Raw genomic sequence first — 27,920 nt, 5'->3', positions numbered from 1 at the left:
CTGACTTTTAAGAATTCCCACGCTGGGATATCGTAAAACGGGGATATCTGAGCTGCTTTAAAAACTCCTCCATCTCTTCTGTTGCCTTCACACAGAAAAGAAAGTCTGAAATCTGAAAGGCTCCTTCTATGAAGTGCTGCTCAGGTGGAGTTCAGAACTATTTTTATAAAACATCAGCGTCTGGTTCTAGCATAAGGGTTTCATTTCAGGATGTGCTGAACATCCACCTCTGAAGTGCTGCCTCCGGCAGAAACCACTGCAGAAATGCCAGGTAACATGCTCTGCTGGGCGTCTTAGAAATGAGGGGGCCCTGCTGCCACGTGCATGTTTTAAAGCCGATTCTTTCCATTTTCTCGCTGCTGGAAGATGTAGACAGGGATTGTTTCTTTCGGCAAAGGACCACTGAAAAGGCCACAAGTTCTTGGAAGCAGATAAAGCACAAAGCCGCCACAACACCGCTGCAGGGTGTACACTAATAGTCCCTTCTGGCACCACCTCCAGAGCGCTTGCTGACCATGAAAAATGGGCTCAAAGTCCAGATTATTGCAAATTTCATTAATTGCTTGATTTTCTGTATTATTAGAGAGCAGGACTAATCCCAGCTCTCTTTTGGAAAAGTGAGCCGATGTTTACTCGGCTAGTTTTGAAGGAGGTGGAGACCAATGCGTCGCAGATGCCTGGTTCACTCTGTGCTGGAGTTGCCTTGGCAGCTGTAGACCTGCCGTGTTTACACCCACGGACAGAAACGGTGCGTCCACTGAAAGAGCCCGTGAAATTGTCAGCAAAGGGTAACTGCTTGCAAACAAATCCCCCTCCCCGACGTCGTCCTCCTACTATTACACGTTCCTGGGGAGCTCATCCTTCCAGCTGCTTGTATCAAAGGCGTATTTGATGGAAAAAATAGTTGCAACAGAGAGCCTGAAGCTTTTATTTTTCTCTCGCACTGAGCACAGAGGTGTTTAAACTGCAAAATTCACAGCGGGATATAAAGTTCGTAAGGATCATGATCTTTCTTTCCAGTCTGTTTTCTAAGTTAAGAGAGTTAACTCTCTCCTCAGCTGGGCCTTCGTAAAATGCCATTTTCATTTTCACCTACTCATTTTGCTTTTACTGAGATAATTTGTACCAAATTAAATAACCACGGCCAGTTGGCTTAGTGTACAAAACGATGTCATACATAAACTTGTGAAGCTATATGTTTGTGTTTGTTGACTGAAACGATGAATAATCTCTAGTTTAGTTACTCGTAGACTGCAGGCACCCCCTTCTCCTGACGCTCCTAAAAGCATGCATAAGAACGGCCACAAAATATTGGAATTTCACTGCCGTTTTTGGCATGAGTCATTTCACTGATGAGTCGGTAACCCTGTATTTTCAAAAACCAGACCAGCCGCGGGTAACAGGGGCTGCCTTTCAGCTCACAGAGCAGTGGGGCCGCGAGAGCGAAGAGCCCTCCCCGCAGCCAGCGGGAGCACGCGGGAGCTGCGGCCCTGCGGCAAAGGGCCCGCCCCGGTGTTACGCCCTGCGATGCTTCTGAGCTCCGACATGGCCTCAGCAGGGCCTCATGCCATTGGAAACAGGCCTCGCCTGCGGAGCCGGAGGCCGTCAGCAACGTTCTGTATAAACATTGCCATAACTTAGGAACTGATGAGCCCAGCGGTCCAGCCAGCTCTGCACCCCGCTTCAACGGTGACCAGGCTTGTTGTCTGACCTGTTTGATTGACTGATGGAATTTTACACTTGGCTTTGCCTCACCTCCTTTCCTCATTCCCAAAATACCTGGATTTTGGTCAAAAGGGTTGTTTTCCGTTTTTGGTTTCCTTTTTTGGTTTGTTTGAAACTGTACTTCCTTTTTAGGATGCTAATAAATTGGTTTAAGAGGTTTTCTGGATTTTATTTTTTTTTTTTTTTTTAGGAAACCAATATTAAAAATGATAGTTTGGGCCTCCAGCAACAAGTACTTGTGGGAAAATGTATTTCCTCAGAAAAGTTGTTCTTTTTTGGCAAGAGTTAAAGCATAGCAATTTATTAGCCTTTTTAAATCATGTACCCAACCTGCATTCAGAGAACTTTGGTGATGGACAGTTTAGGTCACGGTGGACAAGACACTGTCTCACCTCAGTTTTTCTCTGATGCATAGAATATGATGTCCGATTGACTACTGTATAATAAATGGTAAACACTTTTCTGTAGGACAGCCATATCTCAGGTGTACAGGAATAGCTAATAATTAGTGCCAGTAAATCATTGTAGCGCAAACCACAAACACTATCATTCAGTTTGTAATTTACCCCTGACGTTGGTACTTGTTCTTCTTAATACTTAATATGTCTGTTTATAGAAAAGTTGATTGAGATAATTAGCAGTAAAAATGCTAAGGTAACACGGCTATGGTAACATTTATATTGCTATCAATTTTGTTTATAGCAGCCTAAAGAGCAATACTGAAATTAGAAATTAACTACAATTAGCAAATAAATTGAGTGTCTCTTGGAATTACTCGATCATGTCTTAAAACGTTGCACAGTGTGATGCTCGCGGAGGCGAAGCCGAGTCCCTGGGCTGTCGCAGCTGCACCGAGTCGAGGAGCACACAACGCAGAAGCCCGTTTGCTTCTCTGCTGTCGCTGCTTATCAGCTGGAGCTACTTCTGTGCCCTGCCCAGGGCGTCTGCTGGGCGTCTGCATCTACCTTGCCTCCAATGGAGCCTGCGCTGTTGCCCCAGCTGTCGCCTGACTTTGCTTTTCAGTCACGTGCACCCTCGTAGGGACCGGCCCAGAGACACCGTGCGACTTCCACGTTCTCAGTAAATGAACCTTGAAACACACAGTTAATGTTGGCAACTCCGTGTGAGAGGAATTACTTGGGTTGGAAACGTGTTGTTATCCCAGAAGATGACTCATCGACATGGAAATTGGTTTCCTCTGATTGCCTGAAACGTGTCGGTTTGGAGGGACCTGGGCATCATTTTATGCTCACAGGTAGAAATAGGTTGCTTGCCATGGTAAGGCACTTTAAGAACTCTGCTTGAGAAATGCTATATAGTTGCATGTAATTGTTTTTCTGGCGTACTTTCGTAGTTAGATGTGGAAAGAAATGGGTTGTTTGCTACTGTTAAAATGGGTCATTAAATACAGTTTTGAGGATGAAAAGAGGAGGACAATCAACCGGTTTCGGGGGCAGCCACTGATTTGCCTCTCTTACCTGTTTCATGCAGTAAAACTTTCCTCATTCTTTCATCCTTCATTGTATTTCCAAGACTTCTTGCAGTTAGAGGCAGCCAGGCAATGGTTTTCTGAATCACGTGTGTCTTTCAGTTCTGTGTCCAGCAAGGAGAAGGTGCTGCTAAACCTCCCCATCCTCTTGATTCAGACACAAGTCTTGAGTCTTCATCTAAATCTCACATGGGTGCTCTTAACTACTGAGATCTTGGCTGGTTTTGGGTGCACATCCTTGGTTGTACTACTGAAACTCTTTCATTCTGTGTAGATTAAGTAGTCATTGGGCTGGAAAGGGAGGGGACAAGAGTTTCACTCTGCACTTCGCAGTGCACTGAAAGGGTGTGGGGATGCAGGCAGAGTCATGTCCATGCTCCATTGAACAGCAACTAATCCTGATGAAGTGAAACAGAAGACCTTGTCTGACCTGAAAAGTAATGACCCTTAGTCGAGCAGCCATGGCATTTATCTGGGATCTCAAGAAATGGTGGCGTGATGATGTACGCCTGGTGATACGTGACTATCTGCCTTCTCGCCCCTTATGCTGTACATCCCGCTCTCTTTCTCTGGGATGGGAAATCCCATCCTTACCCTGGGAAACGTCCCCCACTGGTGTTAAAAGTTACACATTCCCAGAAGGGGAGACCTCATCGCTCTCTACAGCTGCCTGAAAGGAGGGTGTGGAGAGGTGGGGTCGGTCTCTTCTCCCAGGTAACAAGTGATAGGACGAGAGGAAATGGCCTCAAGTTGCACCAGGGGAGGTTTAGACTGGATATTAGGGAATTTTCCTTCACTGAAAGGGTTGTCCAGCACTGGAACAGGCTGCCCAGGGCAGTGGTGGAGTCCCCATCCCTGGGGGTATTTAAAAGCCGTGTGGATGAGGTGCTGAGGGACATGGTGTAGTGGTGGGCTGGGCAGTGTTAGGTTTAGGGTTGGACTCGATGATCTTAAAGGTCTTTTCCAACCTATACGGTTCTGTGAAAAAACAAGTCATCTGGGGTGAATTATCATCCTCATAGGAAGCAAAATTTCCTTGATTATTCCCTGGCTGTTTCCTCCCTTCCTACTCTTCAGCAAATTTTGTCTCTTTAAAGAGCAAGATGGGGCTGAGGGGCAGGGGAGAGAAGCGACGAAACGCGCATGTAAAGCAACCCGGGCACCTGCAGATGGGGCGGTCACAGCACGGCGCGAGTTCACGCCGAGGGCTGAGCACCAGAGCTCCCGGCTGGCGGGGTGAGCGTCACCTGGCCCGAGGCTGCCGCTGCCTTTTTGTGTCGTGTTGTCTTCAAAGCCAGGTGTCTGAGTTCCCTGTGGATTTCATCTGGGAAGAATTTATTGCTGATAAATAACTGTTTGTGTTGAATTTACAGATGAGCCAAACTGTTTGCTTTAATGTTGCAGTTTAGTACCTTTTTCTTTTCAGGTTTGCATGAGCACTGGCATTTGAAGGAAATAAATCTGTCGCTCAGATAATGTATTTGCCCTTGGTACCAAAATATATAAATAAAAATTACAAGGTCATTAGCCATATCAAGAGAAAGAAGAATGTGCTGTGCATTCAATAGCTGACTTCCAGGATGGGTTGGGCAAATAGCAGTATACTAAAGTGTACTGCTCATTTCCCCTTCTGATCATGAAAATCAATGAATTCCTTTCTTTTTTGTAGCACTTCCACTTCGCTGAGGAAACCCTCAGCGTATGCCAGTCCAAATTTACGAGCAGTGTGTTTTTCAGTGTATTTCATTTATCAAATGCAAATTCCAGTGGCCAGTGATTTACTACAGAACTGTTTGGAAAGCAGCAAACAAATATTACCTAACAAAGTATTTAAAAAAAAAAAAAAAAAAGCCGAACTGGAGGAGAAGATTTTTATCTGCCACTTCCCAAGCAATTTATCTTTGTCCCTGAGAAGGCAGGTTAGGTGGAGAACTGCCCCAGTATTGTTCTGGAGCGCATCTTGTGTGGAAACGAGCTCTTACGCTCAGTAAAAGGCAGCCTTGGGAAGCAATGGATTATTGCTTATATTTTAGTATATTTTATTTATTTCGGCTAGGCTATAGTACTAGGTGCAGACCTGAGGGAACTGAAACGCATAAGCGTCGCTCACCCTGCATCATTCCTAATCTCGCTGGACAAGTCCTTGTCGTGGTTTAGCCCCAGCCGGCAACTGAGCCCCACGCAGCCGCTCGCTCACTCCCCCAGGTGGGATGGGGGAGAGAATCGGAAGAGCAAAAGCAAGAAAACTTGAGGGTTGAGATAAAAACAGTTTAATAGGGAAAGCAAAAGCCGCGCACGCAAGCGAAGCAAAGCAAGGCATTCCTTCCCTGCTTCCCATGGGCAGGCAGGGGTTCAGCCATCTCCAGGAAAGCAGGGCTCCATCACGCCTAACGGGGACTTGGGAAGACAAACGCCATCACCCCGAACGTCCCCCCCTTCCTTCTTCTCCCCCAGCTTTACATGCTGAGCCTGACGCCCTATGGTATGGCATAGCCCTGTGGGCATTGGGGTCAGCTCTGCTGGCTGTGCCCGCTCCCAGCTTCTTCTGCACCTGGCAGAGCAGGGGAAGCTGGAAAGTCCTTGACCAGTGCAGCAACAACTAAAACATCTCTGTATTATCAACACTGGTTTCAGCACAAATCCAAAACATAGCCCCATACCAGCCACTATAAAGAAAATTAACTCTGTCTCAGCTGAAACCAGGAAACTCTTTGTTTCCCACCGTGGAGTTCAGACAATAAATAATCAACAGGAAAAAATGGCACGGGATGGGTGTGGGGGTGTCTGGGAAGGCTGGGTGATCCAGCCTCCACTCAGCCCCTTTTACCCATCTTCATCAGCTCAGGGGTAGAGACGTAAGTGGTCATTTATTGCTTCTTATGCGACCAGGCTGCAGGTAAAGGTACACGGAGTAGTGGCACCAGCGGTTCCTCCTTTCCTCTCCGCCTGGCAGGTTATCGGCGCAGAGGCTGTAGGAGCACCGGGTGAGAAATGCATTTGCTGTGCTCTCATCTACTACCAAGAGTGGCAGTAACCTCTGTTGCTATTTAAATGCACATTTTGGTTCATGGCCAGATTTACCAAGGTGTCCTGTGCTAAGACTTGCGTCTTATTCTCAGTTAAAATTTCCATGGGACGTCCTGTACCAGGTAAGTCAGTGCTTGTTTCTTACTGAAGGTAGGGCAAAGCGTGTTTGGGAAGGGAGAATTGCTGCGCTGAAAACCAGTGAAGCCTGCAGGGGCTAGATTAGAAAAAGAAAAGAATAACTGACTGACTCACAATCAAAGTCTAAGCTTCCATAATGAGAAAATAAGTGTGTTTCCATGCTTTTTTTTTCTGTTGGTATTGTGCATGTGGGTAATTTGTTTCCTTTTCCTTCCCAAAGGTAATGTTCCCATGTAAAAGGCGCTGGTGTGGAATAGGTCATCTGAGATGCTTATGTATGCTATACACATATCAGATTTTTCTGGCAGTTGCATTTAAGTTATTAAAAGTTTGTTAGTTGATTTGGAGAGCTGACACAGTAACCCCACATATACAGCACCAAACACAGCCAGCTGATACGACGGATTTTTGTTGAAGTTTCAGTAACAAGCACTAGGTTAAATTAGTCCCTATGATAGAGGTCACCACCTTATAATTTGTCTTCTGCCTAATGGTTCCAAGAACAGTGACATTATGGGGAAGAAGTTGGATATTTATGGCACCTAAACTTATGTACCTAACACAGCCAGCTGCATTCACCTCGGACTCATCTGTAGTCAATGTGAAGAGAGAGGGGTTTCACCCCCCGAGCAGGTAAATCGGGCGATCGTTCTGAATCGTTCGATAGTACCCATCTCCATCTAGGGAACACTTGACATACAGCATCTGAAAAGAAGCAGTTGTATCACCTTAAGAATAAATAAATTTTTAAAAATCATGTAATTGTTTTTCCTCCAACTCTCCCAGGTCTGGCAGTGCGGAGGAAGCATGGAGGTCTTACCCTGTTCTCGCGTGGCACATATCGAACGCACAAAGAAACCCTACAACAACGACATTGATTACTATGCAAAGCGCAACGCCCTGCGGGCCGCTGAGGTCTGGATGGATGACTTCAAGTCGCACGTTTACATGGCGTGGAACATCCCCATGGCAGTAAGTACGGGTCACCCTCTCTCCTGAACAGGAACGCGGACGGCTGTTCCTAGTTAGCTCTTTGAGGTGAAGGATATTACCGCAATCGTATGAAGCGGGCTGAGCGTAGGGGCAAGAGCGCTTTCATGCTGGTGCGTGCTCGATACCGAGAGTTCTGCCATATAAACTTGCTTCCTCGGTGTAAGTTTTGTTGTGTGCTCAGGAGCGGTGACACAGATCTATAATTTAACTAGAGCACGATGTTTCATGTTTATGTGCTTCCTCAGAAGAAGTCGTTAATTTGGGATGCCATTAAACTTTGAGGTGTTCATATGCTACAGTGGTGAGGACTACGGAAATGTCCATAAATAAATATCATCGTTCATCGTGAGACTCAGTAGACCTCACCAGCATAAAAACAAAGTATGCGATAAAAGAATCACACATTAACTAGCTTTATTGTCTCCAGGCTGAGAGTTGCAACGTGGACGCATTCCGTTTCTTACTGCGCATACGAATTGTAGATGGCATGCGGGGACCTCTAGGAATCCATGTAATATAAATATTAGATAAACTGTATGTTCAATTTATCACTTTATTCTGTAAGTGTATCACATGCTACATCTCCATTGAGCATAATTCTTCCAGAGAAGAGGTATATGTTATATCCCAGTCAGGTGGAAGCTGACTGCCGCTGTATCCTTTAGTGCTATTTGCATCCAAATTATTCATGTGAAGGGGCACAGGGAGAGCAGCTGAGGGGAAGCATACTCCGTTCTGTAGGTAACGATGGTTTAGTTAACCCTTATATGAGGGGTTTGTTCAAAGCTGATTGAAGTAAATGGAAACAGGAATGTTCCTATCGGAACAGGAAAATATGCCAAGCCAGCAGGGTCTTTGTGAATATTCAGTTATGACCTAGAGTCCGTCAAAGTCACGGGAGTCTTGTCAAAGACGTCATCGGATTTAGTCTGTGTCCTAAATACCTACTTGTACTTTGGTACCTAGGTAATATATCAAACCCCATTTTTGTTCATTCCTGTTGTAGTTTTGAGAACACAAATACCTAAAGGAGCAATGTTCCGTTCTTCTCCGGGTGATGTCTGAACATGTCAGATGTTTGCGCGTCTGAATTTCCCGTACTCCTGTTCAGTATTGGACGTTCTGTGCAATGTTGAAAGTTAGGTCTCTCTGAAGATGTGTTTTTGTGACTTCTTTTGGCATGAGAGGTAATTGCAGAGAATTATTTTGCCTTAACAAGGCAATACTGCATAACTTCTTTCCCACACAAGATTTCCGTGATAGTAGGAAGGCAAAGCAGCGTCCATCTAAGTTTTTAGGGCCATTTTGGCCCTGTCTGCATCCACTTGATAAAATGGTAAGTTTCAAACAGGAGAGGAAAAAGAAGTAGCCTTGGTAAATTTGTTTGCTTGATGCCTTCTGCAAATGAATTCTGAGAAAAGGCAAGACATTTAAGTAAGCATTTACACCAAAACATGATTTCCTTTAATCGCTCTGAGATTACTTATTGATGTAGTTTTCTGCACTGAGCTATACAGCAATGCTTTAAAAAAAAAAAAAAAAAAAGGCACATCTACATTAGGAGACATAAAATCACCATAAGTACTGAACATTAAAATTTTCTTTCCATAAAATAAATTGATTGATAAAATGTGCATCATAAAAATAACCCCATTAGCTCTCAGGAAAAGGAAGCTAGCGTTAGTGTTCACAGAGTTATTCCACTGTAGTATTCAGTGTAGATGACTAAGAAGTACTGCACTGTTATAAGCCATAAGAAAACACTTCTGCAGAGAACTAGAAACCTTGCCGCCTGGTCAAAAAGAATAGGTCCACATACTAAATTCCGCAGACACCTCATTCTTGTACTATCACACTGTAACCCGCACACGATGACTGCAGCTAATACAGAAGCAAGCACAGCGTTTTCATAACCGCTCCATTTGCTGCTCTTGTGGTCTGTAGAGACGGCACTGCAAACAGGGCATTGTATTGCCTCATTTTAGAAGAGGGAAGAAAGGAGGCAAGTAAAATACATGTGTTCTTCCGTACCAAAACCCATCCAAATTAACCCTTTCATAACTCACACCATCTTTTTCTCAACGCGCTCCCTTCCAAGTTATTGAGGATCTGGCTTAGTGTGTATCCTGATTAGCGGATGAGCTTTGGACGCATTTGCAAGATCATATTCCTATAACCTTCACCAGCAGGTCCGCGTAACTTTATTTCAGTTAACCAAATATTTGGTAGGCTTCTGCTTATGATCTATTCCTGGACAATTTTAGTGATAAAGGAATCTTATACTGAATGATTTATTGTACTGAGTGCCTCTGAGAATAGCTCTCCTTCCATGTAGCCTGAAGTAGTACGTAAATTAACATTCATTTGAATGGATGCTGCATAGAGAGCTCATGACAAAGTATGCATCAGCAAGCAGCAGTGAGCACAGTAAACTCTTTATGTAGCAAACAGAAAAACCTGTTCAGTATTACACTTGTATTCTCTCCTGAAAACGAGGCATCTGTTGGGGATTCTAATAAACCCTGAGCTAAGATTTGCTGCTGTCTTGTAACCCTGCATTAGACATCATTTGTAAAACGTACAGAAATCTTTCTGGAGGAAAGGTACACGGCACTTAAGACAGATCCATGCAAAACTCCCCAGTTTCAGTCCATTTGATTCATACGGTGTGGGAAAAGCCTTTTAGATGAGGTAACTCTTACTGTCTGACTGTTGAACTGTGATGATTTATAATGGTTTAAATCAACAGACACTGACCCAGGACCTGGCAGTTTTTAAACGGCTTGTTTTGATCATATTGATTTGACTCTTCCAGCCTGTGTTTTTCATGGTATTTGTATTCAAACATGAATTAAATTCTGAAGTAGAATTATAAAGAAGGGTTTGAGTTTAACTGCATTTTATGGCTCAAGTCTGCAGTTGAGCTCCAGTTCCAGTAAAAACTGAATGCTGGCCTATGCAAATGTTTAATGGAGCTTAATGACTTCTTGAGCAGCTCTTCTTTGAAGTTTTAACAGGTCTGTTCTGATTTCATTTATATTCGTGACTACCTAAGGCTGTTACTAGAGTAAACCATGATCAAGCGGCCATATCTTAGATCAGAATTACCGCCTAAATTCCTGACAAATCGGAAAGCAAAAGAGTCCAGGTTTGATTGCAAACATTTCGAATTGCTGTAAGTAACAACATTCTTATTGTATTCTTATTGTTTTGATTGATGTTTGTTTTTTGCTTGTTCGTTACCCTTCTTTTTCCACTGACTTTCGTTAATATTTATTGTCTGCTCTCAACAGCAGCTGTTTGATGAGCTGCTAGTCACAAAAGAGAAAGAAGAGAGGGAAATACAGCTTGGTATACAAAATGAACTCCAATTTGGTTTCAGTAAAGAAAACAACCGTGAAGTCAATGCAGTGAGATTTCTTTATTCCTTTTCTGCTTTGTAGAACCCTGGCGTTGACTTTGGAGACGTTTCTGAAAGAATAGCTCTACGACAGCGACTGCAGTGCCGGAGTTTTAAGTGGTACTTGGAGAACGTCTATCCTGAAATGAGGATTTATAATAATACAGTCACTTATGGAGAGGTACTGTACGTCTTTGAAAATACATCATGGCTGCATTAGAGCAGTCCTTTCATCTTAGCGGTGGGTATCCGGATGTACAGAGCAATTTCAAGTCAGCACAGTAGTAGCAACAGAAATGCCCTCCCCTGCTTTTAATCAACGCTAGGAAGCGTGGCTTTGAGAAGCACTGTCCCTCTCATCGGAGTGTGTCAGATGAAATCGTTCTCAGTAACGATGATATGCTTTCATGAGATTGGCTTTCATTTTAAAATACAGCAGCCCTGAGAACATAAATTTGAGGCAATAATTTTCCCAAATAGGATGCCACAGATGTCATCAAGAAAATATCAGCAGTCAAGAGAGCTAACATAATTGCGGTTAATGAGAACAGCTGAGTTTGCTGAATTGTTTTTAGGGAAAGAACCGCCCCTTTTTTGGGTTTTGCCAAACTATTTGAGGGATTACATTCACTCGATTAATTCATTTTTGCAATCCTTGTTCAGGATAAAAAGCAACATATCCTTGTTCAGGTTATGAGGTGAGGCTACCATTTGGCAGGTCTCTATCTCATCATGAAAAAGTCATTAGAGGAAAAACAATTTTGCTGCTTTGTGCTCAGATTCTGTATTGTCATTTCCACTTGTGTACCAGTATTGAGTAGGACCTTGGAACGCCTACTGTGAGATAGCTGCGTGGATAGGTTACTTAACCCTAATAAAATGCTGGATCCAAACTTGTTAGAAATGTGTAGACGTTTCGGTTCACCTCAGCTGTCTGGATCATTTCTTTCTCTTCTGTGAACCAACCAAATCTCCTACATATGCTTGACCCCAATCTTTAAAGAAGTCAGACGTGCCGTCTGTAACTCTTTAAATCTATATCACGTGCCTGTAATGTAAGGACTGCTATCACTTATGACTGTGAACTGGGGCGAAGTTGGAGGAGCTCTCCTGCTTCACAGTGTTTTTAAGATTCTGTTTTAATTGTCTACATGAACTACAATTAAATCCAAAGGCAATATATTTTCACACAAGACAACTAAACGGGCATTCTTCCTTTCTGTTCCATTGGATTGACTTCATATAAAAATAAGTCAGGCACGTCAGATATTGATACAAAGTGCGAGTTTTATTGCATAATATCACTTTGCATCCTAATATGGCAGTAGCCGAGGAAAGACGTTTAGTAAATTCAACAGGAGCTATTAGTAGCTGTCAGCCCTGAGAAGGCTGTTAACTGCGAAGAACATTGGCAGTACTGCCAATGTTGTGTCAATTATACCAGACGGTTAGCAAGCTGGGCTCTAAAAAGAAGTTTGTTTCTGTTCAGTGGTCACATGAAGGTTCTTGAGTCAAACAGGAAGTCTACTGATGCAAGTATCTAATTCATTAAAATTTATAATAAAACGGAGCCACACAAGCTATTTAGCTAGTATAAACTGGCATAGTTCCCTTTCAGCCTTACAAGCCCATAATGAAAAATCTAGAGGCTTCATCCTAAATGACATCAAGCTTGTTATTAAATACCTTCTCTTCTGGTTATTTTCCTGGAGGAAAAGATGTCTGGATTTTAGTGAGTTTAAAGGAAAATAAATGTATTGAGTAGATGTGAAACAGATTGAAACAGTAGTAAAAATATATTTCCTAGTGACTCAATTCACATTTTTTAAAGCCATGTCATAAAGCTGTCTTCATCTTCTTTAGCCTTTATAGGACTCGAGTTATAAAATAAACCTCCTGAAATTTAACTGTTGGTGAGCCCCCTTATCTCATCCCTGTTATGCTCGTACACTGTAATATGAAAGATTATTTACCGATTTTTCTGACATCTCATGCAGCAGCTATTTCTGTATCATGGGGGGTGGCCAGACAAATTGTTCACAGCCTAAACCAAAACTGACCTGCTGACTGTTTGAAAGTGTCCGTCTAAATAACCTCTTGATTAAGATACCTGTAAAATGTTTCTGTGTCCAAAAGATGCGTGTAATACTTCTAGCCTGAAGAGAAAGGCAGGTGTGAAATTTCACAAAAGCTCCAGCCCGGTTTTATAGACTTGTAAACTTTCCTTGTCCGGGGAGGCACATGAATTTTTGACTTGGTTGGTTGTCTGGACCCAAACTTTAAATATACTGAAAGCCTTCCAACGCTGGTCATCATTGCTGTATCCTTTCACAATAACGTGCTTTACATCACTTCTGTACATTACCATATACTATATTCTCAATTCAGATAGAACTGGTTTGTATGCTTTTTTGATTTTCTGTATGCAGCAGGTGCAACTAAAAGGGTGCCACATCCCATACCAATCCTGGGGAGTTCCTCTGCTGTTTGGTTCAAGTCACATTCTCAACATATAGGATCAAAATTTATATTTGCACGAGGATAATTTGGAGCAAAATTTGGCCTGGGTTTCTAAGAGTGAATTTTATGGGGTTTTGATGTCGAGTAATTGCTGAAAATATAACTCTGACCCAAGGTCTGTAAAGACAGCAGGTTCTCCAAATAATGTCTTTTCCTGGAGCAAATTCACTATTGGCATCCTGTCCTACCTGGAGAATACGCCTGTGTTTCTCAGAGAAGAACAGTTTTACACACTAGTTGTTTCAATAGCCGTAGTGCAGCTAAGATTTAGCTAGACTGGGCTTGCATTGTGCAGGTTCATTTCTAACGCAACTGTTTCCTTTCTGACCCGGTTATAGGTGCGTAACAGCAAAGCCAGTGGCTACTGCTTAGATCAGGGAGCCGAAGAGGATGACAAAGCAATCCTTTATCCATGCCACGGGATGTCCTCTCAGGTAAATGGTTAAAATCCCATCACTGATGAGAAACCTTTAACCTAAAGAATTTTCAGAAGAAACATAAAGCGATTTGGTGCATCTGAGTTGAGTTTGGCGGTATATTCCTGAGCTGCAAGGAAAATATCTGGCTTTACTCCAGTCTTTTTGGGTGCCCTTTCCAAGGTTGTTCAGCATGTGAATCTATATGTTGAAGATGCCAGTAAGGAAAACAGAAGAATAATCGTAATTTGTTTCAATACGGAGCGATCCACTGAAGATTAATGAATTTAGACAGTTTGTTTGAGCGAGCGGCTCTTCTCATTTTGACTTTACTTATTCTAGGAATAGTACCTCTTTAAATTAACTGTTCATTGGTCCAATAGGCTCCTATGCAGAAATGATTTAGCAAGCTGCTGATTTGATTCCCCAGTAGGCAAAAAGTTAAGCACATATTTAACATCAACTTCAAAGGGAATTAAGAATATCTTTTAATACTTTTCTAAAATAGAAGATTTCTTTTTTGTCAGTCCCTGTGCATATTATTATTTTCTTACACATGTCTGCAGATTTTAAAGTGACATTTCTTCTTTCCACGCTCATAGTGATGTTACTTGTGTTTTAAATACAAGTTGGATATTATTTAAATCCAGGACTTGAGCTTCTTCTGCAATGTAATTCTAGTTTCTTTCGAAGTACCATCTGAATGAAAACTACATTAATGAACATTCTCATGTGTAAATAAACTCTGACCTTACCATGGACTTCACAATTATCTGAAGTTCAGTCATACATACATTGATTTGGAGTCCTGACTCGTACATCACCACGGAGTCATAACGAGAGTTGCAAAATATAAATATTGCCTATTGTGCTTAATTGCAAGCTGGTGAAGAGTCACACCTTATTAGAGCAAAGTGAGACAGACAGTAATTCCTACTGACAAAATGTCCACCTTTGGCAGGATGGTTACGGAACGCTTGACTGACACTTTCCTAGTAGAGGCAGAAGGAACAGCCTTTGAGTAAGGTAACAAAATAGTGTTGCTTAATTAGATGTAAATGAGCTTTTCAAGAAGACTCGTTAGAGATGTCAAGGCACTCAGAGAGAGTTCAGTCTCTTGCTCCATTCTAATTCTGACCAGAAAGTTACAAATTTCCTTCCAGAAAGTTCCTTTGCAACATCTAGTCTCCTATCGTGCTAGCATTGAGAAGAACAATGAAATAAACGGTTCTGACTTAAATATAAATTCTGACGGTAATTTATTTTGCAATTTAAGTCCTTAACCTACTTGTTTGCCTCCATGACTCCTGTTTCATAGAATATGCTTTGACTTCCAGAAGAAGAAAATAGATGAGGGCGTAAGTTACCGTGAATTTATCTGAAAGGAAGTACGACATGCCCAGCTTCTGACTAACTCCTGTAGATTTGGGGGCATAAAGTAGCTCACCTCTCAGCATCCAGCTCTGACGAATTTTTTCCATCAAGGAACAGGTCATTTTCCTTTTAGTAAGATGTAAATACGTTGCCCAGTAGATGACGCCTTTTGAATTGCAGGCCCTAGACTAGACACGGGGCAGCTCTTCTCAGGTGCAAATAACAACACAAAGTATTTACTGCCCAAGAAGCTGAAGTTGGGTAGTGACCAGTTAAGTCTCCTCTGGCTCGCTTCTGCTACAGGTCTTCAGTATCCTGTCTACGTGAATTTTCTGGAAAAGCCTGAAAAGCTGTTTTTAGACTTTACATTACAGCCACGAGCTAGAGCCCTTTTGTTACTAGCATTGTATAAATGCAGAGAAAGAGAAAGGCACTCTTCCCAAACCCTTAAAATGCAAAGCATCCCCTGTGTGTGAGAATTATAAAAGTATGCGAAAGGCAAAAAGTTAATCTACCAAATCATCCTGCAGCACTTTCCATTTTCCAAAAGGAAAAAAGTTTTCATTCTGTAAGAAACAGCAAGCAGAAGGCAGAGGTGATGTTTTATCTAAGTTGAGTATTTCACAGACAAGCATGGGTTGGAGCCACTCAGATGCAGCCAAGTTAATTAATGATTACACAGCTGGAAAACTTCTATCATCTCACCACAATTTACAAAATTAATTCGGTATGAGAACCACAGCTGCACAAACCCTAATCAAGGATATTCAAGCACATAGCATGAAAGGTGTTGACAGCCAGCGTTTTAATATATTAAATAAACATTTTTAAAGCCCCTCTTCTAATCAGCCTGGGTGAGCATAGTTGTCTGTTATATTTAGCTTTCAGGTTCTGGCATTTTTCATCTCAAGCATAGGGCATAAAATACCCCTACTGAGCTGAGATTTGGGTTAGTTGTACCCGCCTACTGAATGTAAATGAATATAAACACAAAACTCGTTTTCACCAGTTAGGTTTTCACTGGTGCTTGATGTGTCCTACTGGTGTGAAAGCCTCTTGCTATTCAGCTACAGTCTTGTTTGGTTTTCATACTCTTCAATTCTGACAAGCAAATTACCAGTGATTTTAGTATACGCACGGTTCCACTGAAACCAACAGAAGTCAGTCAAGTGTTTAAAGAAAGCTGAGGTAGGAATAAAATTACTGTTCATCTGTGATAAAATTCTTTTCTTCTTACCCTTCTATTTCCCTTGCATATTGCACACCTCTGGCATTGTCCTGCGGCACCAGTGAAAAATAAACCCACCCCGCCGTTACTGCTCCATGAACAAAATGCCTTTCCCTATGCGTATTCTCAAGATCAGTTTTTACCACGATAAATCACATCTTTTCGATGACATCAGCTTTTAAAATTCTTTATTCAAACAGGGACAAGATCTTTTATGGATGCTTTGGAATGCATTTAGCCTGAGTTTACATCAATTTAGCTTAACAAATTTGACTCGAGCTAAGTCAGTGTACGCTAACAGTTAGGAATAGCCAGACAAGGTTTTGCATCAGTCTAAATTGATTTCAAAACTCACTTTGCAGAAAAGTAGTGTCATTTTTATATGTGTTCATTAGATCTGCAGCTTGAATCTAATCCCTTTCACGAAAACAGGTTTGCAAATACTGCTGGGAGAGCAATAGGAAACAGTCCAGGGCTAGAGAAAATTCAGAAACAAAGCAGCAGAACTGCCTTGCCTCTGCGTGTGGCTTGTCTTGTACAGTCACCTGTAAAGCCCACTGGTTCTACAGCACTGCATATTACCCTTTTGTTGTAAAACAAAGTAAAAAAAAAAAAAGGGGGGGGGGGGAACTACGGACGGATGGGATGGGACACAGGTGACACAACCGCCCAGAAGTGGAATGTGTTGTTCTGGAAGCTTCTTGGAATGGTTATAGGCCACGCAGGTTTTGAACCATCTGAGAGTACTTATACAGCCTCAGTGGAAATGTTCACTGTCTCAGAGTCTGTCTTGAACGCTGTGATGTGGAGCTGATTATACGGTATGTGAAAGAAGGGGAGAACTCAATAAAATGGCATCCGGGGATAGAAGGGCCCCGGTGAACAGCCTCCTTCTCCGCCCTCCTCTCTTCCCTTTTCACACCGAGAGAAGGAGGAGGCACTGCCGCTGAGAAAGCGAGAACTCCCTCGGCATTGAGATCAAGCAGAAAGAAGGCAGATCTCGACGTTCGGATTCCTGGAGCTCGCAGTTAGGCAAACAGATGGAGTAAGAGGAGATGAAAGGCTTTACTTAAACTGTTGCTTGGGGGCAGATATTTAACATTTTGCTTGGTAGAGCTATGGCTTTCCGGAGTTGCGTGCTGGGTAGCAGGTCTGATTGCTTAGAGCAGCGTGGACGAAAAGGGAGTTTCTTAACTTGCAGGAAGTGGTGGGCGAGATTCTGTAACAAACCGGGAAGTTTGGTAACGGTTTCTGTTGTGATCTGTCTGGCTTACGGTGAGAAGTATTCTGGAGATTTAAGGTATTTCGGACTCCTGTATAGCTCGCTGTTTCAATCTGTGTGTCAGCTTACAGCTCACCTTAACCTGCAGGGCTGAAGGATCATCAAAGATTTCCTTTTGCTTGGAGAACGAGAGCGAAAGAGAGGGGAGAGAGAGGGGTTAAATTTAGTGTGGAAAGCTACGGGACCTACCCATGTAACTGTTTCCTACAAACAATTACCTGTTGGTATTCTGTGCTTTTTTTCCACTTGAGTGGAAATTAGCAGGAATGGATTTTCTGAAGTCAAATCCTTCAGTTGGATTTGGCATTTGCTTATCACATTGATGCTCCTGGAGGATCACCTTCCATAGGCAGCACTGCTGACTATTTTTGAATCAGATATGGTGGCTTTGACAAACAACCTTCACATCTCTTCCATTCTGCACAGATTTCTGAATGTTGAAGGGAAAAGTATCCTATGTTATCATAGCTACAGCAGACAGTATCAGGATTAGATCTTGGAGTATTTAATAGAGCACTTGGCTTCAGTGTCGCTTACGTGGATCCTTCAGCTCTTCTCAGATAAAAGAGAAAAACTGAGCGAAGGTCCATCCTCATGTGATGTATAAACCCCTGTTTCTGTTCTGCAGCTCGCAATGGGAGTATGTGGATACGTAAGGCGCTCAGCCCATCGAGACTTGCACGGACTTGGTTTTTTATGAATGGGATTGAATATCCCTTAATCAAGGGCACTTTGTCATTTGGTTTTGGCTGTTTGCGCTGGGAATGGATTTGGCGTGATGTATCGTGCCCACAGTTCTAATGCAAATGCAGAGGTTATTTCTTTTTCAGTATGGTGGTACTCGAGATCGAATTTGAACACAGCAGGTGTAATTTTCACTGTTTCATTGACTCTGTATCCCAGTTCCTGTTTTCTAGTCTACAGTAATAAGCAACTGTAATGCTTAATTTATTTTCACAGTTTATGTTGTCTCTAGGAATTTATGAAATCTTTGGAGGGAGATATTATTAATCATATAGTAGTTTGATTGAACTTTAATTTCTGGTCTGATTTTGCAGAAGCAGGCACTAAAACTTTACTACGTAATGTGGTCTAAACCGAGATAACTCTTTGTGGGTGTTGTTTTAGAATTTTATTTTATTTTAGGATGAGCCTAAGTTTTTATGAGTGTTGGAATTCTTGGCAGAAAGTACAGATTGAGGAAAATTAAGGCAATGATATTCCATTTGTCATGTCGTTGTATAGATACCAGTTTCCTGCACCAAGCCATCTCCAACTCTGTTGAGCTGTCACACAACTGCCACTGCTGCCACTTTCAGTATCGGAGACAGTTTAATGGAGTTAGCGTATCTTCCACTTCTAAAGCCTAAGCAGAAATGCTAGTTTCTGCTTTGACAGGCTTCTGTATAACAATGTCTTTCCCAAGTACATGGCGACTGCGAGGCAGAGCACGTGCAATTCTGGCTATTGAGATTCTCAAGACAAATAATATTTTGGACCATTTTAATATCGGTCCAGAAAATGCTGCTCATCTTAAACCACAGGGAAGATTGATCCTGTACTACAGAGCAGCTAGCCCATTATAAACAGTGGTTCTGATTATCTAGATAAGGCAAAGCCAACCAGGTTGCTAGGTGGTATTTGGGGGCCTGGCGAGGTATAATACAGACTGCAAGAGGAACACATTTCACAGTCGGTGTAAGTTTCAGCCATGCCTGCAGCTCCTTTGAACTCTGCTGAGTACCCATTAGATGTGAGAATTGTGAAATACACAGACAGGTTTTACTTTTAAAAAAAATAAGTGTGTTGTGGTTTTTTTCCCCTCCTTTACATGGGAAAAAAGGAAGTTAATTTGTCTGAGCTGGCAGTCCATTCATATTTTGAATCGCTTTGCTTGCTTGAGCTTGTTTTACGTATGTCCCCCATGCCCTTATAGTGAAAGGCAAAAAAAAAAAAGTGTCTCTATTTAGTGTGCCTAGACAGTGCCTCGACCATGACATTGTTCATACGAAGACGACTCCTCGTGTGGTTATCCCTCTGCTCTCTCTGATGTAGGCTCTGTTCTAACTCTGCGCTTCACGTGGTTGCTCTGAACAGAAGCGGCAGGTGGGAAAACGAACACGTAGTTTGTCAGAGAGCAGCTGGTCTGGGAGCGAGTAGACCATGCTCTTTCTACCACCAGCAAGATATGATTATTCACAGCATGATTCTACTGAGGTTAATAAGGATGGCAGTAGAAAGCTCGACTCTAATTCGAGGTTTTTTGATTGACTCTTAATGACATCTCATGCACTGGTCAGTAGCATCCAATAAGTGGCAGGCACTTCTGACCTTCCTTCCCTTTCTTGTTAAGTAATTTCAGCCATATAACAGCAATAAGACCAGACAGGCAGCGAATTTCCTGGGTGATAATTGCTTTTCTTCGGTGGCTCAGATCTTCACCCCGCAGCATCCTGCCTCGCAGCGTACAAGCCGGGTAGCTGACTCCATTTTGCAGTCTTTTGGCACCTGGGTGCTGCACTTGACTGCTTCTAGGGTAAGAAGGGCAAAATATTATGCTGGTCTAATGACTCCGGATTTAAACACAGAAGAAGTGAGAAGTAGATACGGCTGATTTGACGTATTGGCCTGCTGCCAAATTAACATTGTGCATTTTTGCTTTAATGTGCTTTGAAACCTCCCTCAATAGGCTCTCCCTCAACTATCTAGGAAGCAGCAGTAATTAAGGGGATTACTTATTAATTTTTGCAACTTATAAATGAGGACTCCGTCGCTATCATAGTTATCTCAGTGCAATGTGATACAGAGTGAGCCGACAGAGCCCCTTTTCCCTCTAAATGAACATCCTAAAACCACCCTTAGGGCTGTGAGGCTTTATTAGAATACAGATCGAAACAAATTGCAGTAGAGAGAAATCAGATCTGGAAGAGGCAAAATAAAGAGTTTGAAATCAACCTTCCTTCATCAAGATTGTGTTCTTCAGGCCTGCCGTCATCCAGCAGTTCTTCAGTGGCTTCTTGGGTTGCAAGAAACTTTTCAAGGTCTCCAGTGTGTCCCTAGGAAAAGCTTTTTTTTCCCCTCCAGTGCCTTCACATGTGGGTTGCCGTCCGCTGCCTGCTCTCCCAGGAGCCTGCAGGCTCCGCGCTGGCTGCGTCCCTTCCCACGCGTGCCGTGCGGGAGGCTGTGCCGTCCCAGCCAGCTCCGCAGCTCAGAGAAGGAGCGGTGTCACCCTCCGCTCTGACCCAAAACGTAGCAGCGTGAGAAGGCAAATGGGCAACCGCCCTCTGCTTCCAGCAAAAGGCTGCTGTGACACAGCAAAGCAGCTCTCTTCCATCACATATTTGTTTCGAGACAATTAGTCCTGATCATCAAGAGACGTCTACAGATATTCTTTATGTCTCTCAATCTTTTCCCTTGGTCCAATATTAATGTAATAAAATATATTCTGGCACGCTGAGATTACGAGACCAATTTTTTTACCTCACCTTCTACGTGCGGATTTTTTTTCCTTGAGGGCTGTTTTACTGTGAATACTTGAGGCAAGTGAAATCATCACTTAAAATAGAAGAAAGGTTAGAAAAAAAAATTACACTCCTGTAAAAATTAACAAGAATGATTGTGCCTGCTTAAGTTTCTTTATTTAAAAAACCCCTCTAAAATAATAAATGGCCCTCACCTGGAGCCTCTAATTACAGCCAGTAGTATTTACCACATCACTAAATTGCAGAACAGTTAAGCCTCACACAAAACTAAAATACCAGAGTGTGATTCTTTCTTATGGAGGCCTGAAGCATATGTTAGCAAATTTGCTGCTGTTTCCCTCATGATGTCTGTTTTCTTCTCATATTTTTGGATACCGGTTGCATGGTTGGCTTTTTTCAGTAACATTTATTTACAAAAACTAATTAGACTTGTTGCTATCAATAGCCGCTAACAGAGCTCTTAAGAACAAACTGCATGGCAAATTGACATTGTGTCCTTGTTAAATCAACTCCCGCTGAGTGGGCATGATTTACATATTGATTACTTGACTTCCCGGATTGTCCTTTTGCAGTGCAATAGTGGGTAGGGAATGGTGGGGAGCAGAGAGGTGAAAGAAGGGAATATTGCGTCCTGCCAGAGACCCTGTGTTGGTAAAATGAGTTTCCCGAGCTTTGCCCTTCAGCAGCGCGTGCCAGGCTGGGAAGGTCCCAACGCGCAGCGGGACAAAGGGCTCCTCGCCAGCACTGGGGGCAGAAGCCAGCAGGGAAGGCAGCTGCAGGTCAGCGTTGGGTCCCTTCGCTGGGTCCCTGGGGCTGCGGTGCAAGTCCTCCCTTCCCTTTCTTCCCCAGCTTGTCCGCTACAGCTCGGAAGGCGTCCTGCAGCTGGGGCCGCTGGGCTCCACGGCCTTTCTGCCCGACTCCAAATGCCTCGTGGACGACGGGAAGGGCAGGACGCCGACTCTGAAGAAGTGCGAAGACGTCCTGAGGCCAGCACAGAGGTTCTGGGATTTCACACAGGTACGGAAGAGCGCAGGGAGCCTTGCAGAGATAAACTGGAGAGGAATGCTGCTCTAGAGGATATTTAATGAAAAACAAGGAGGTCTTTGGAGGACTATTCTAGGAATCCCCCATATGCCTTCTAGAAATAGTCAGGTATGTTTTCCATAGGTTATGTGCTAGCCAGGAATTTTGTTACATTATTACTAGGAATTTTGGGGTATGCTTTCTAGGAATTTTTAGTTAGCCTTTCATGGAATATTCTCAATTTCTGTAGTGAATCTCAAGAACATACTTGTAATTTTTTTTTTTTTTGAGTGTCTAGGATTTTTTTTTCTAGAACCATTCTAGGATTTTTCTAGCATCTTTCTAGGAATTTTTAGAGCTAGAGATTTCAAATAATTTTTAGGACTTTCGAAGGCATTCTTACAGTTCATGGGATTTCCTGTATCTTGGAGTCTGTAGGGATTCTCTAGTGCTTTTTAGAGATTTTCTAGTGATTTCTGGGGAATTTTCTAGCAATTCCTAAATCTAGAATTATCAAGGAATTGTTTTGGTACTTTGTATAGATTATCTAGCTTCTCCTAGGAATTTCTAGCACTTTTAGGGACTTTTATCATTTCATATATACAGAACTTTCCAGGCATTCCATAGTGCTTTCTAGGGATTTACAGATCTGGCACTATTTCTCTTCTAGTCTTTTCACCTTTTCTATTTCTTCCTTCCTCTAATCCTTCTTTCCTTTTTTTTTTTTTTTTTTTTTTTTCTTTTTTTCTCAGAATGGTCCAATCATCAGCAGAGACACTGGCCGTTGTCTAGAAGTGGAAATGTCAAAGGATGCAAATTTTGGGCTCAGATTAGTCGTACAAAGGTGCTCGGGGCAAAAATGGATGATCAGAAACTGGATAAAACATGGCCGACATTGATCGCTGGGGCCGAGAAGCTGCCGCTCCTGCCGCTGTCCATTGCTCAGTGTGCCATATCTTGCAAGGCATTTGTCTTAAAGCAAATTAGTTTGAACAGGACTTGGCTCTCAAGAGTCCTCCACAGTTGGGCATTCAAAGGCAAAAAAGAATAAGAAAAGCAGAGACATACATGCCCTATTTGACTCTTCCTTGCTCCGGTAGATGACCTGGGAAGCTTAAGAGTTTTCTGTTGATTTGGAAATCTTGTGAAGATCAGAACGCAACAGAAGAGTGGGTTCCTTAAGCTCTCCTAGAGGAATTATAGACGGATGGTTCTACGATGAGTTGAAAGGAGAGATCTCAATACTGCCTCATAAAGAGAGTTCTCTGATGGGTAGCTTTTTAGCTTTAAGTTATTGACTGGTGCACAACTCCTGTGGTGAATAATCATGTGCCTTTTTTATTGTACTTCATATAAAAGGGAACTGGAAAAACCTTACCTTTTCAGCATGTCTGGTTCATTGTACTAAATAAGATCTGTAAATAACACTGGAAATATATTATAATATATGATAAATTTCAAGGTTGATTGTTTAGGAGTCTCTATTTCTGGAAGGAGACTGTTCCGCAAATGTTTACAGGTGGTTCTCAACCTTCAAGCTGCTAAAAAGCAGCATTTTAGAGACCTCTTCTAGTTAGACACAGGTAAATGTTGAATAGGTAAAATAGCCACATCCTCCATTATATTGCCACATTTTACATTTCTTGACTGTAAAGGCATCACAATATAGCACTTGCATATTGAACTCTTTCGAGGCAGTAAACGTCCTAGTAGATGGATGAAGTTCTAGAGGTCTCGGTTGGCCCATAAGCCCTGAGTATGTAAGTGCAAGGCTCCCATCCTGCAGTGCTGTGCATGCAGGTGCACTGTTGTGTTGTTCCAGAAACTGCCTGGAAGCTGGATACTCGTTACTTCTGAAAATAAGCTGACCGAGTTAGGTGCCGTCTGTGGAATTTAGCAACTCGAAGCTTCCATTTTGCTACCCATCCTGTGAAAATGTCAAATGTGAGCAAGTAAGCCTTGTGAGCGCTGTCTAGACCAATTTCCTGAACAAACCAACAAAGTCTTTTCAGTATTTGAAAAACAAACACAAACCTAGTGATAAGAGGCCAAATTAGAGCAAGAAAGAACTAGGCAGCATTTATAAGTACTGTTACCCTGAAATATAAATATTTTACTGTAGTTGACCTGTTGACAGCATCTTTGTGAACCTGAATTTAATACTGTATCCAGTGGTTCATGCGGTATCTGTGCACAGGTAGCCAGAGCAATGACAAGGCCATATCCAAAAGGCTGTCAAAGTTGATGACCGCAGTCGACGTCAGCAGGCTTTGGATGTGGGTCCATGGCAGACAGCTTTTCATGACAGAAGATTCAGTCATACTGATGGAGAGACAAAGACGGTATCTGTTAACTTCACTGTTTAATATTTTATAGTAATTTAAAAAAAAAAAAGTTTTGTTTTGTTTTACTGAGCCAGGAAAACAGGTAATTGCAGACACTGCGGTACCACGAATCTTGGTGATCTGTTTCTTGAAGAGCTTTTGCCATTCCTGTTTCAAGGCATGCTGAACAAAATAAAATGGAAACAAAGTTAATTTTTCAAGGGCATGATATGTAATAAAATATTTACTTTTAACTTGTCACCTCTTGGTTGGTATCCAGAGACCATATGCCTCTATTTTGCCCCAATTTTATTTTTGAAACAGTGTGTGCAATATGTAATACAAAGCCAATTCTCCTGGAGTTTATTTGTGGCTAATAGCTGATCTTTACTTACGTCAACGTGGATCAGGTTATGCATGAATATATACAAAAGAATAATACCGGGTGAGATTCTAAATAGAAAAATGCTTTAAATTCTGTGTTTATGGTTAGTTGAACACAACCTCTTGAACAGTGTAATAAGACCTGCAGGGAGAGGTAGCATCTTTAATAAAGCAAGCAATACAGTAAAAAATCATGGACAAGCTCAGTATTCAAGCCTTCCTGCAGGTCTTAAACAGGTAGGAAGCTTCAGGCTAAATATAGATTGGGAACAGTTGCCCTGCATTTAACCTCCTTATGTTAACCTATTAGACAAGGTAAAAGGATAGTTACCATCTATGGAGCAGGTGCTGAACGCTTTGTACAGGAGTTCTATTTGTAAGTGACTTTTCATCTTCTCTCCAGGTACACTTTAAAAGGGAGGAATTGTATGAAAGCTGTATTCTTCTTTTGTTTACTCTGATGGAGTTTTATTCTGTGAAATATTTGGCTGAGGGAGGTGAGAATGCAAAAGAAGGGAAAGACAGTTTGATCAGGTGAGCTTTCTGGGGGGAGGTAAAGTCCCAGGTCATTCACACCATTTGTAGTCTTTCCAATTAGTAAGTGCTAACTATTTTATATAAAGATGGCTGGAAGTTGAAAGTAATTATATATCAGTGTGACTACTAAACACCTAACTATTAGAGTATAAAGTTACTGTACTCCACAGAAGCGAGTATGCCACATGCTTGCTTTTTTTTTTTCTTTTTCTTTTTTTCCTCGTCTTGAATTGCCAATCTGCGCTTAATCCTTGGTTAGCAATGGGGCAGCAAGCCTTTCAAATCCTGGCTAAATGAAAAAGGAAGGCTGAATATTTGGAGGAATACCAGGCTTTAAATTTACTATCCAAAAAGGAGTGTTGCATTTGCGGTTTAGGAACTTTGAAGCTGAGAAGCCCAGACAGATCTGCATTTACTGGCAAAGATTTCAAGCAAGCGTGACAACCCTTCGCTATGATACCACTGTAATGAATGCGAACTGGTTGTCCTCAGAATTTCACTACTGCACGTTTTCGGTGCAAAGGGGTTGAATGGGGCCGCGCTGCCTGAGAGCGGTCAGCCCTGGCAAGCTTTGAGCGCGGAGGCCGCAGGCTGCAGGAGGCTTGCAAGAACCAGACTTTCAGTGTAAGAAGGAAAGCAGATGTTTGTGATAGTCAAATGGCTCCGAGACTTACAGAATAATATAAAAGAATTTAAATAACTCTTAAAGGTGGAGTTAGTATTTTCTGTGATTGTCTTTTTTTTTTTTTTAAGATTCACTGAAACAATTTCTCACATTTGAAAAATACACCTGTTGGATTCTTTTTACTTTACTTATCTCTCTGAACCACTGCTTTGGCTGTGGTATTAACATGGTGACTCTGCATGTGAGAGAGAGGGTTTTAAGTATTCTCTCATAAAAGGAATAATAATTTAAAAAGCCTTGAGTATTATCTGTTTTAACCAAAGTCTATGGGTTTCTTGTAAGTATTTCACCCCTTAGTATAATCTGAAGTCCTGCTTAATGTTGTTTTAAATATTGTCTTGTTTCCCCCAGTGCAGCAGTCCAGATATTATGAAAAATATTTAATATAGTGTAAGATGCCTTGTAGAGAAAATTCAGATCAGAATCTTCAATTGTTGTTTTGTTTGATTTAGGAGATTATGGAGTTAAATATTAGGCCCTAGGACAGAAGAATAGAAGGTGATAAGGAACATCAAGTCTAGTACACTGCTGTCAAAGGCAAACCAGTAAAAAAATACTTTTGTAAGCATGTCAAGGTCCCTAAAAATTAGTTTGAGTCCTGTGGGGAAAAAAAGCCCTATCTCCTTTGAAAGCTATAAACTGTTTTCCAAGCTGAATTTATTCTTGGCTTGATTAAAGCCATTTGTTGCTCAGCCAAAATTGTCCTCGAGCTTTATTGGCTCACTGGTTCCCGAGGCATGCTAACCTCCAGTGGAAAGCGACTAAGAGAAAGAAGAGCTAAAAAAGTTGTTATTGAAGGACCCAATGGACTCCACCGCAGTTACATAAACATCTGTATTGCCCTCATCCATGAGGCATGAGAACTCTTCAGGGCTGTCCCACAACCAAAAAGCTAAACTCTGGTTCCATAGGAGTGGTCTAAGACAAAAATACCAAAACAAACAACAGTTCTTCATACGTATTCTGAAAGTGTTGAACTATCTCATTTCAATGAATAATCTGGGGCTTGGCATGTCTGAAGATCAGGCCTTCACAGTCCTTTGGATGCTGTTTACGTTTCTTTCCATCAGCCTGCCCCTTTTTAAAAACTGTGGTCTAGTGGATGAAAACCTCACTTGCCGCGTGACAAGGGGTGTAATCTATCTGACATAGGACAGCTGCAATTTTAAGTACTTAAGCCAGAGCTAATAAGACTTAATGAAATAGCACCAGTCCTAATCTGTTCTTTGGATCAATTACACAGCATGTAATTCCTTCAGTACCCAGTATTCATTTGAAATGGTTCATTAACAGCCATACTAAAGCACGTTATGGCCTGTTTTGGGACCCAATGAGTTGGGTTGTAAGAAGAACTTCTATTAAAGTTGGAGTTCAGAGGGTGTTTGGCATATTATTATTCAGTTAGGAAACAAATACCTTTGTTTTTTTCATGAAAGGCTTTGGGAGGAAGAACAACTGTCAGAATTCGCTTAATTGAAAATGTTTCTAGCAATGATGTTCCAGTTTTGACTGCCTGCTTCTTACTGCTAATCAAAATCGATCGTGAGGTCATGCCACAGATAAAAGATGGTACTGCAAATTAGAGGAACTAGCTAACAAGCTGGATAGAAACCAAGGAATTATCAGGTCTTCATGAGTCTCTAGATCTGGATGCCACCAAAGTAAACTTAATATTATGTTCTCTCTGGAAAGAATCCCAAACAACACATTTTTGTATTGCTTCATCAGGAATACCTATTCAAGAGACCACTGCAGTGTGTACCTCTAAATCTTGTTTTTGCAGATACAATTTTTTCTGTACGTGTGACATTAGTGGACTGAAGGCGAGAGCTGTAATTACTGAATGCATGGAAAATACATTTAATTGGCACCATGATCTACTGAAGTATGTGC

The 27,920-nt window shown here is 42.0% G+C and overlaps 1 protein-coding gene across 1 annotated transcript in view; it reads left to right on the top strand.

The window, feature by feature from the left end:
* The window catches only part of GALNT9 (polypeptide N-acetylgalactosaminyltransferase 9), a 158,649-nt gene extending 135,653 nt beyond the window's left edge, over window positions 1–22,996 (top strand). The window contains exons 7-11 of the mRNA XM_075516086.1: window positions 7,166–7,351; window positions 10,816–10,953; window positions 13,631–13,726; window positions 21,924–22,091; window positions 22,850–22,996. Of these exons, the coding sequence (XP_075372201.1) occupies window positions 7,166–7,351; window positions 10,816–10,953; window positions 13,631–13,726; window positions 21,924–22,091; window positions 22,850–22,996 (735 nt within the window). The remainder of the gene's footprint in view (window positions 1–7,165; window positions 7,352–10,815; window positions 10,954–13,630; window positions 13,727–21,923; window positions 22,092–22,849) is intronic.
* Window positions 22,997–27,920: the final 4,924 nt, after the last annotated feature.

The sequence above is a fragment of the Mycteria americana genome, chromosome 13, assembly GCF_035582795.1.
Source record: "Mycteria americana isolate JAX WOST 10 ecotype Jacksonville Zoo and Gardens chromosome 13, USCA_MyAme_1.0, whole genome shotgun sequence".
NCBI classification, from domain to species: Eukaryota; Metazoa; Chordata; class Aves; order Ciconiiformes; family Ciconiidae; genus Mycteria; species Mycteria americana.
Note: the sequence above shows the minus strand (reverse complement) of the source record. Positions and strands in the feature narration are given on the sequence as shown.